This window comes from Nyctereutes procyonoides, unplaced genomic scaffold (assembly GCF_905146905.1).
Source record: "Nyctereutes procyonoides isolate TBG_1078 unplaced genomic scaffold, NYPRO_anot_genome, whole genome shotgun sequence".
Taxonomy (NCBI): Eukaryota; Metazoa; Chordata; class Mammalia; order Carnivora; family Canidae; genus Nyctereutes; species Nyctereutes procyonoides.
In genome coordinates, this window is record NW_026575040.1 from 7,143,976 (window position 1) to 7,155,107 (window position 11,132).

The 11,132-nt window shown below is 43.8% G+C and overlaps 1 protein-coding gene and 1 long non-coding RNA gene across 2 annotated transcripts; one reads left to right on the forward strand and one right to left on the reverse strand.

The window, feature by feature from the left end:
- Positions 1 to 727: 727 nt before the first annotated feature.
- Positions 728 to 3,573, reverse strand: RPLP1 (ribosomal protein lateral stalk subunit P1). Its single transcript, XM_055319578.1, has 4 exons — positions 3,377 to 3,573; positions 2,744 to 2,818; positions 1,062 to 1,179; positions 728 to 844 (listed from the first exon to the last, which is right to left on the reverse strand). The coding sequence occupies exons 1-4, from the start codon at positions 3,446 to 3,448 to the stop codon at positions 765 to 767; spliced, it is 345 nt and encodes a 114-aa protein (XP_055175553.1). The 5' UTR covers positions 3,449 to 3,573; the 3' UTR covers positions 728 to 764.
- A 146-nt stretch (positions 3,574 to 3,719) lies between these two features.
- Positions 3,720 to 11,040, forward strand: LOC129506130 (uncharacterized). The gene is made up of 2 exons (XR_008663717.1): positions 3,720 to 4,086; positions 10,832 to 11,040. It is a non-coding gene; the product is annotated as an uncharacterized LOC129506130 (long non-coding RNA).
- Positions 11,041 to 11,132: the final 92 nt, after the last annotated feature.

An 11,132-nucleotide genomic window follows, 5' to 3' on the forward strand; every position in this document is an offset into this window, starting at 1 on the left:
TGAACCAGTCTCCACACCAGTGCTCAGCCACCCCCTTCCCTAAACCCTACTTAAGTCAAATACAGGCTTGAATTAGGGTTTTAGTCTCTGTAAATGGGGACTCAAACCTGAATTTCCACTACTCCTTCACAGTATTGCTGAATTATAAACCCAGGGATATATCAGTATTCCACCTCAGATGGTTCAGCATAGCTCAAAAATTTGTAGCCAGAATTATACTTGGGATTTTTAAGATTTTATCTATTTATTCTGGAGACACACAGAGAGAGACAGACACAGGCAGAGGGAGAAGCAGGCTCCATGCAGGGAGCCCGATGTGGGACTTGATCCCAGGACTCCAGGATCACACCCTGGGCCAAAGGCAGATGCTCAACTGCTGAGCCACCCAGGGATCCCCTATACTTGGGAGTTTTTTAAGAGGCCTTGTTTGTACCACCACTACCATGGACTCTTATTCCTGTCAAAAGGGACAGACCTGGTTATCATGAACTCAAGGTGACCCTGACAAGGCATCTGCCCTTTTCCCACCTCTCCATGCAGTTCTAGAGGCAGTATTAGGTACATTCTTGGTGCAGCACCTGGCTGGTGTACTATTCCTCACCATGAGGTGGTGGCAGGGGGGAAAACCCAGCTGGCATCATACCAATAAAGGCTAAAAACTAGTGTTGCAGAAATGAGATCATCCTTACACAGAACATCTTCAAACAACTGAAAAACCGACAGCAACCAGGAGTTCAGCTTTTTATTGAGCAGCTTATAAAAGTTTAGTCAAAGAGACCAAAGCCCATGTCATCATCAGACTCCTCAGATTCTTCTTTCTTGGCTTCCACTTTTTTCTCCTCAGCTAAAAAAATAAAAACAGTAACACACCTTGTCAGTATTTTAAACTCCCAACGAGCTCCAGGCCTTCAATTTACATGGTCAAAAATACCCCGAGACTTCCAACTATGTCCCTGGTTTTAGGATTTCTATCGCCTACTCTTTTCAGCAAACTAAGTATTATAGGCAGGATTGCTCTTAATCTCCACGCTCCTCCCTCCAATACCAAAAAAGTTTTCTACCTGGGGCAGCAGCGGTGGAAGGAGCAGGACCTCCTGCTGGCGCAGCACCAGCTGCTGGCGCAGGTCCACCAGCTCCTACATTGCAGATGAGGCTCCCAATGTTCACGTTGGCCAGGGCCTACAACACACGTGCAAACAGATCACACTCAGTTCTGGCCTTTTGTTGTTACAAACCTCCCACCTCCAAAGGAACCTCCCTTTTGAACTGATAGCAATCAATCCCCAACACTATATTGCCCTTCCTTCTCCTTTGCTGCAATCTGCCAGTGACATTTTGTCTGCTGAGATTTCCTAGGACTTAGGGACACAGAGCTATATTAAAAACTAATCACAAGAAAACCTACTCAAGCTTTAAATCTTACAGAATAACTGAATTCCTTCCTTTTATAGAGGAGAAAAACTGGCCGCAAAATGCTGGCTTCAGTTGTTGGCAAAAAACTCAAGCTTCCTTAAATACTCAAACCAAGATTCTTTCCAGTTCCACATCTTAAGAGTGAATTCAATTTTTCAGAGTGCGAAGTCCAGGGACTTTATTAAAGAGGAGTACCTTTATTGAAAGTACAAGGTTTTCAATCATTCAAAGCTCTTTGGAAGACACAACCTGAAGAGACAAAGCTAATTGCCTCCTGCCAGAGACTAAGTAACATAATAGAAAATAATACAAGTTCCTTGTGTAGGAATCTTGTCTTCATTGATCTTTTTACATATATCCCAACAGTCAATGTTCAAAATAAGAGCCACTACATCCAATTTCCATGAAACCCGGTTCTGAGATCTAAATGTTCATGAGGTTAAAGAGTTTGACAATTTTATGAGGGACAGTTCTGCCCCTGGTTCACACCAATTCATGACCAAGTCTCTGCAGGGGCGGTTGGACACTCATCTCTGGGGCCTGTCACTGCTGTTTTTACCATTTCATTGTTGCACAAATTAGCCAAGAACTAATGGGAGTCATAGCTCTCATACAATATTCCTCTTCTTACATATAATACAGGACGCCGATCTCAAAGGTTATCCTAATGCGAATGAAAAAAGAGGATTTAAAATCTTATTTCCAGGAAAAATCCTTGATTAAAAAATAACTTTGGACATTGAGAAGAACCAGCACTTAAGAATCATAATCTGTGCTAATTTAGCCCCAGTGGGGATGCAAGTTACACTGTACTTTTATTTTTTTCTGATGGATCAATAAAATTGTTATGTATTTTAAAAAAAATGGAAGGGCATGGGCAGTATTACCTCCTGGGTGACTCTTTTAAGGAGTCATCCGGTGGGTGTATAACATTTATGTATACATGCACATATATATGTGTGTGTGTCATGATTTCAGAACAGAAGGAAAAAGAAACCAGACTGCAAACAAGAAGGAGAAGACAGGGGGACGGACGTGTGGGGTAGCTCAGCGGTTTAGCCCCTGCCTTCGGCCAGGGCGTGACCCTGGAGACCGGGGCGGAGTCCTACACTGGGCTCGCGGCATTGAGCCTGCTTCTCCCTCTGCCTGTGTTTCTGCCTCTCTCATAAATAAATCTCAAAAAAAAAAAAAAAAAAGGAAGTTAAAGACAAATTTCAGACTCTAGATATGGAACTATGAGCCCTTCTCGTGTTACAAGTACACCTGACTTTGTAAATCCCTGATCTCCCCAAATCTGCTTCTCCAACTCACTCTGCTGCCATTTCCTTACCTTTGCAAACAAACCCGGCCAGAAAGGCTCAACATTCACACCCGCTGCTTTAATGAGGGCATTGATCTTATCCTCCTAAAAAAATAATTTAAAAAATTAAAAAACAAACAAACAAAAAACCCGTATTCCATGAGCAAGCAAAGCGCAGTTTTCGGAAACGTCTCCAAACCACTGCAACTGAAAGTAAATCACTCAAAACGTGTGTCCAGAAACCACGTTTAACCGCACCAAATACTGTGTCTGTATTTCGCGTAGGTTTATTTAAAACGAAAAATTTCTCAGGACCCTTACGATCACCGGAGACCCAGCGGCCCCCGCGTGCCGGGCACCTCGCAGGGCGGCAGGTGCAGCAAGCGGACGTGCGCTCCATCCGCATCCCGCAGCCCGGCCCGGGGAGGCCGTCCGGGCAAACCGGTCAGGATGTCCGCACGCACGCACGCACGCACGCACGCGGGCCCGCCCTCCCCGCCCGCCGGCACGCACGTGGGCCCGCACGCACGTGGGCCCGCCCGCACCGACGCCGGGACGCCGAGGGCCGCGGCTGCGGCCGGAAGGGCCTACCTAGCAGGGCGCCCCGCCAGCGCACGGAAAGCGGCCGGCCGCAGACCGACGCCCGCCCGGGCCCGCACTCACCGTGACCGTCACCTCGTCGTCGTGCAGGATGAGGGCCGAGTAGATGCAGGCGAGCTCCGAGACGGAGGCCATGGCGAGGGCGCGTGCCGAGCGCGGTGCTAGTCGCCGGCTGAAGTGAGGGCCTCACCCCAACGCGGCCTTAGCTTCCTCGGAAGGACCGAGCACCTTAGCGGCAGCTGAGGAAAGGAGGTCCCGCGCCTGCGCGCAGCATCTTATACGAATCCCACGGACCAATCGGCGCCCGCTCCTGGCGGAAGAGGCGGGGCGAGAACGCGCCTGCGCACACAGCGCGACACGCTGGTGAGCGGGGTCAAGAGGTTATCAGGCACTTGCGGCTGCGAATTCTCTTGGTTGGGGTAAAACTCGGGGCTCCTGAAACAGTAAAAATACTTTTAGGAAAAAGTGACCTGAGTAAATAGAGTTCACCCCAGGTAGTGTATCCGGGGTCACGCTATTTGGACGTTTGATGACGTCACCAGGCCTCCCCCCCCCCCCCCCGCGCTGGCTGTGAGCACCAGGAGCTCAGCAGCCGTCTGCGGGGAGGTCTCAGGTGCTTAGGACAACGTCTCAGAGAAAAAACTGCAGGAGGAAAAGGGAAGCTTGCAGCAGCTGCAGCAGCTGCAGCAGCAGCAGCATCCGAGCGCCTACCGTGCCCCGGGCGCTGAGCCGCGGCCAGCCGGGATTCCCCGCATCCTTGCACAGCGCAGGGGGTGAGTACTTTTAGGGACCTACGTGTTAGGGATCTACTGGGAAGGAAGGGAAGCTTTCCGTGACAGTTGCATTTGGTATAACGAAGGCACTCCGTGTTTGGGTGGAAATGCCCCGAAAGTGCTCTTAAGATACCAAAGATGAGTTGAAGCAACCTCTCTTGTCTAGGTGCAGAATTGCCACTTTGTATCTTTTGAAACTTAATAAAATCGGTGTTGGATTCGTGTTGAGAGTTGTTGGGCTTTTTCTTTCTTTTTCTTTTTTTTTTTTTTTTGAGGTATGATTGACATGACATTTTTTATTTCCGGCGTATAGCATTATGATTGGATATTTGTGTGTATTGCAAAAATGGTAAGTCTTGGTTAACATACATCACTATACATAAATAACCATTTTTTTTTATCTTTTTTTTTTATTTATGATAGTCATACAGAGAGAGAGAGAGGCAGAGACACAGGCAGAGGGAGAAGCAGGCTCCATGCACCGGGAGCCCGACGTGGGATTCGATCCCGGGTCTCCAGGATCGCGCCCTGGGCCAAAGGCAGGCGCCAAACCGCTGCGCCACCCAGGGATCCCATAACCATTTTTAAGGTCTGCTTTCTTGGCAGCCTTTAAATATGATACACAGTCCTATTAACTATTGTCACCATGTCGTACGTTACACCCACAGTGACTTTTAACTGCAGGTTTGTAATTTTTGACCCCCTTCGCCCATCCCATCCCTCCCTCTGGCAACCACCAATCTGTTCCCTCTTTTTTTTAAAGATTTTATTTAGTTATTCATGAGGGACACACAGACAGAGAGAGGCAGACACACAGGCAGAGAGGGAGAAGCAGGCTCCATGCAGGGAACCCGACGTGGGACTCGATCCTGGGCCTCTAGGATCACACCCTGGGCCGAAGGCAGCGCTAAACTGCTGAGCCACCCGGGCTGCCCTCTTACAGGTTTTTGATTTGTGATTACCACTGGATTCATGTATAACATCTTATATATATTGCAGTCTATATTAAGTTTGAACACATTCTAAAAGCTCTAAATTTTTACTCTCCCTTCACATTTTATGTATATGATGTCATATTTCACATCTTTTTATTTTGCATAGGCTTTGGCTAATTTTGTAGATATAATTGATTTTACTACTTTTGTGTTTTAACTTCCATATGGGTTTTATAAGGAATAAACCTAACCTACTACCTTTATTGTATGTTTGGTTTTAGTTGTGAAATTTTTTCCTTTCATAATTTTCTTTTAGTTATGGCCTTTTTCCAATTAAAGAATCCCCCTTAACGTTTCTTATTAGGCCAGTTTAACTTTTGTTTGTTTGGGAAGCTTTATCTCTCCTTCATTTCTGAGCAATAACCTTGCTAAGTGAAGTATTCTTGTTTTTTTCCTTTTAGCCCTTTGAATAATATATCGTGCCACTGTCTTCTGGCCTGCATAGTTTTTTTTTTTTTTTAAGATTTTATTTATTTATTTATTCATGAGAGATAGAGAAAGAGAGAGGCAGAGACACAGGCAGAGGGAGAAGCAGGCAGGGACCCTGACATGGGACTTGATCCCGGGTCTCCAGGATCCCAACCTGGGCTGAAGGCAGTGCTAAATCGCTGAGCGACCCGGGCTGCCCAGGCCTGCATAGTTTCTGTTGAAAAATCAGCTCATAGCTTTATGGGATTTTCCGTTGTAACTTGTTTTGTTTCTCTGCTTTTAAAATTGTGTCTTTATCGGGATCCCTGGGTGGCTCAGCAGTTGAGCATCTGCCTTCAGCCCAGGGCGTGATCTTGGAGTCCTGGGATCGAGTCCCACATCAGGCTCCCTGCATGGAGCCTGCTTCTCCCTCTGCTTATGTCTCTGCCCCCCCCCCTCTCTCTCTTTCTCTTTCTCTCTCTGTGGCTCTCATGAATAAATAAATAAAATTTAAAAATAAAAATAAAACAAATAAAATTGTGTCTTTATCATCACTTTTTGCCATTTTAATTATCATGTGTTTCAGTGTGGACCTCCTTGTGTTCACCTTGTTGGGGGCTCTCTTTGCTTTCTGAACCTGGGTGTTTGTTTCCTTCCCCTAAGTGGTGAAGTTTTCAGCTGTTTTTTTCTTCAAATGAGTTTTCTGTCTTTCTTTCTCTCTCTCTCTCTCTCTCTCTCTCTCTCTCTCTCTCTCTCTCTCTCGCTCTGGCACTCCATCACGTGAATACTATTATACTTGATGATGTCACAGCTGTCTTTTCTCAGGTCCAGTGAGAATCTTTATGACCATTACTTTGAATTGTTTATCAAGCGTATTTGTTTCATTTAGCTCTTTTACTGTGATTTTGTCTTACTCTTTGATTTGGGACTTATCCTTGTCTCCTCGTTGTGTCTGTGTTTTGTGTATTAGGTAAATCCGCTATATCTCCTGGTCTTGAAAATAGTGGCCTTGTGTAGAAAAGGTCTTGTGGTGGCCTGTAGTGCAGTCCCCCCACCCCCACCATGGTAACCAGAACCAGGTGCTCAAGAGGTGTCCCCTTTGTGGGCTGTGTTGTGGCTGAGCTGCCATTGCCTTCAGCTCCGCTAGCTTCCCTTAGCTGCACTGCCTGCTGTGGCATCCTCAGCGTTTACTGCCCACTGTTGAGAGGCCTCTGCAGCAGCAGTGGGTTTCATTAGTGGACAGGACTGACAGTGCAGCTATCTACACTTAGCCTGTCTGCCCCAGCTGTGGGCACACCAACAGCCAAGGCTTGTTCCATGCAGTCGGCTGAGAGGCTCAGCTGCAGGAACTGTAGGCATGTTGGTGCATGAGCTTATTTCCACCATGCCTTAGGACAGGAGTCACTTTGGAGGGACACCTGGGAGGCTGGCAGTTGGATTGGACAGGTCTGCAGGAGAACACCGGGGTGTCAGATGGAGAAGCAGACTCCCCCACGTGGGGCACGATCCCAGGACTCTGGGATCATGACCTGAGCCACCCAGGTACCCCTATCTTTCATTGTATTAATGTGATATATTTGTTGATTGGCATATATTGAACCATCCTTGCATCCCAGAGATAAATCCCAGCTGATCATGGTGTATAATTCTTTTTGTGTTCTTGAATTTAGTTTGCTAATATTTTGTAGAGAATTTTTCCATTTATATTCATTAGGGATACTTCTGGTTTTCTTGCTGTGTCCTGGTCTCACTTTGGTATCTGACCTTATATAATGAGTTTGGAAGTATCCCAGCCTCATCATTTCTTTGCAGGAGTTTGAGAAGGACTGCTGTTAATTCTTCTTTGAAGGTCTGGTGAAGCCATCTGGTGCTAGGGTTTTCTGTGTTGGGAGGGTTTTGATTACTGATTCAATCTCTCTAGTCATTATTCATCCTTTCAGATATTTCATTTCTTCTTAGGCTTGGTGGATTGATGGTGTGTTTCTAGAAACATACCCATTTCTTCTAGGTGTCTAATTTGTTGATATGCAATTTTTTCATAGTAGTATGTATGTATGTCTGTAGTATCAGTTGTAATGTGTCCTTTTTCATTTCTTCTTTGAGTCTTTTTATCTTAATCTGGTTAAAGATCTGTTGATTTTGCTTACCTTTTTAAAGAACTTTTAGTTTTGTTGATCCTTTCTATTTCTCTGGTCTCTATTCCATTTATTTTTGCTCTGATTTTTTTTAAAGATTTTATTAATTTGTTCATGAGAGACAGAGAGAGAGAGGCAGAGACATAGAGAAGCAGGCTGCCCTCAAGGAGCCCAATGTGGGACTCGATCCCAGATCCCAGGATCACGCCCTGAGCCAAAGGCAGATGCTTAACTGCTGAGCCACCAGGCGTCCCTCGCTCTGGTATTTATAATTTCCTTCCTTCCGCTAACTTTGAGCTGGTTTCTCCTAGTTCTTTGAGGGGAAAGGTTATTTGTGATTTTTCTGATTCCTTAACATACGCATTTATTCCTATAAGCTTTTCTTTCAGAACTTTCACTGCATTCTATGATTTGATATGCTATATTTCCATTTTCATTTGTTTCAAAGTAATGTTTCCCTTTGATTTCTTGACACATTGGTTATTCAAAAGTATGTTGTGTCGTTTCCACATATTTTCAAATTTTCAATCTCCCTTTTGTTGTTGAATCCTAGTTTCATACCATTATGGTCAGAAAAGATAGTTGATGTTTTGTTTTCTTAAATTTGCTGAGATTTGTTTTGTGCCCTATCATATGATCTGGAAAATACTTCATGTGTACTGAAAAAGAATGTGTGTTATGCCCCTGTTGGTTAGAATGCTCTAATATTAAGTTCTTCTGTTCTATAGTTGTTTCTTTGTTGATTTTCTACCTGGATGATTTATTCATTGCTGACAGAGGGGCACCTAGGTCCCCAACTGTTACTGTACTGTCTGTTTCTCCTTTGGGATGTTAGTATTTGCTTAATAAATTTTGGTGATGCAATGTTGGGTGCATATATCTTTATTACTGTTTTATCTTCCTGATGTATTTTCCCCTTTATCATTATACGATGACCTTATCTCTTTTTATTGTTTTTAGACTTGACCTCTGTTTTGTCTGATAAAAGCATAGCTACCCCTGCTTTCATTTGCTTTCCATTTGCCTGGAATATCCTCTGCCATTCCTTCACTTTGAGCCGGTGTTGGTCTTAAAAGTTGAAATGAGCTTCCTGTAGGCAGCATATGGTTGGGTCTTGTTTTGCTCTTAACCACCGAGCTACTCTGTATCTTTTGATGGATGAATTCAGTCCATTTATATTGAATGATTATTGATCTTAAGGACTTACTACTGCCATCTCATATTTAGCCTTCTGGTAGTTTCTTTTTCCCCATGTTTCTGGTTGTCTTTCTTAGTGTGATGGTTTTCCACAATGATTTGCTCAGTCTCCCTTTTTTAATGTTTTGGTATACTTTTCTCTAGATTTTTGCTTTGTGATTGCCATGTGGCTTATATAAAACATCTAGGTCCTTTTTGTGCTGATAACACTATCTTCATATACAGTTTCCATCCTTTTAATTCTCCCCTTTTATACTTTTGGTGTCAGTTTACCTTTTTTTGCTGTGAATTCATTGAATTATAGTGGCTATAGTTTGTTATTGTTGTTCCTCCTTTTTAAGCTTTTATAAGTAGTTAGCACATCATTCTAAGACAAGTTTTCTAATTCTGTTTTTTCACCTTTGTCTAGAGTATAGGTCATTTCATATGCTTTTATGTCACTAATTAGCATCTTTCCATTTCAGCTTGGAGAACTCCTTTCAGTATTTCTTGCAAAGCAGGTCTAATGGCGAACTACATATAGGGAAACCCCTTATTTCTCCTTCATATCTGAAGTATATCTTTGCCAGATAAAGTGTTCTGGACTAGCAGTTTTTATTTTTCAACATTTTGAATGAGTCATTCTACTCTCTACTGGTCTATAGAATTTGAGAAACCCACCAATAAGCTAATGGAGGTTCCTTTGTAAGTTACTTTCTTTGTTGCCTGGGTGCCCCTGCCTTTTTTTAACAGATTCATTATAATATGTCTTGGAGATGATATTTTCACATTGAGATAATAGCATTCTGTTAACTTCTTGGACTTACTTCTCTAGTTCCTTCCCCAGGTTTGAGAAGTTCTGTTACTGTTTCTCTAAATACTCTCTGCTCCCCTTTCCCTTTCTTCTCCTTCTGGTAGACTGTTATATTTGTTTTTCTCATCCTATATGATAGCTTTTGTAGGGTTTTTTTGTTTTGCTTTGTTTTGTTTTAAATCTTAGCTCTCCTCTCCTGAGTCATTTCTAAATTCCTGTCCTCTAAGTCACTAATTCCTTCTTCAATCTGATCTGCCCTACTTGCTAAGCTCTCTAATGCATTTCTTCATCTCATTCACTTGTCAGCTCCAGAATTTGTATGGTTCTTTTAAAAAATTTAAAACTCCTTGGTAAAAAAAACGCCTCCTGTTCAATAATTTTGTTCCAAAACTGTATCACGTTTTCTTATAAGCTCACTTAATCTCTTTGATAGCTGTGAATTATTTGTCAGTTAAATCAGAATATTTTGCACCTTTGGGTTCAGTTGCTAGAGAATTTATTTTGTGATACCACACTACTGTGATTTTTTCCAAAGTGTTTGATTATGTGTACCTCTGCCATTGCATTTGAAATAGCACTCTTCCTTAGTTGTTTCCTTTGTTACAGTTCAACAGCTTGGCAATTGCAGACTTTTGTTTCCCAGAAGGTGGTGCAATAGCTCAAGCTTTTGGCTTCTCACCTGAGCTGGTTCTGCGGCTGCACTCAGGACTGCATAAAAATTTTTTAAAAAAGCCAATTCAGAAGCTGGCAACAGAGGTAGTGGGTGACGGGAAGTTAAGTGTGGCACTGGGTTTTGTGGTTACCTGCAGGCTGGTAGGGGGATCCTAGAATGGGAGTACTTGTTTGAAATCCCAAAGCAGACAGCAGGGAACATCCCTTTAGTGTCCTTTGATGTTTTGTCTCTGTGTCTTTCCTCTCCCTCTCCCCAGTCAAGGTCCTCCTCCCTGCTCAAAGCTGTACTGCTGGGGGGATCCCTGGGTGGCTCAGCAGTTTAGCACCTGCCTTCAGCCCAGGGCATGATCCTGGAGTCCCAAAATCGAGTCCCTCATTGGGCTTCCTGCATGGAGCCTGCTTCTCCCTCTGCCTGTGTCTCTCATGGATAAATGAATAAAATCTTTAAAAAAAAAAAAAAAAACCTGTGCTGCTGGGGAGAAATGGGTCCCTGGGCAGAAGAAATACCCCATTTTGAAGCTGTTCCTTTCTATGCTTTAAAACAGGTAGCGGGCAGCCCCGTGGCCCAGCGGTTTAGTGCTGCCTTCAGCCCAGGGTGTGATCCTGGAGACCCGGGATGGAGTCCCGCATTGGGCTCCCTGCATGGAGCCTGCTTCTCCCTCTGCCTGTGTCTCTGCCTCTCTCTCCCTCTGTGTCTCTCATGAATAAAAAAAAATCTTTAAAAAAATAAATAAATAAAAACAGGTAGCTCCAACATGAGAGAAACCTCTAGTTCTTTCTTCTAAATCATTCCATAAATGAGTATCAGTTCAATGTGAGGTATGTGTTAATGACTGTCACACAACA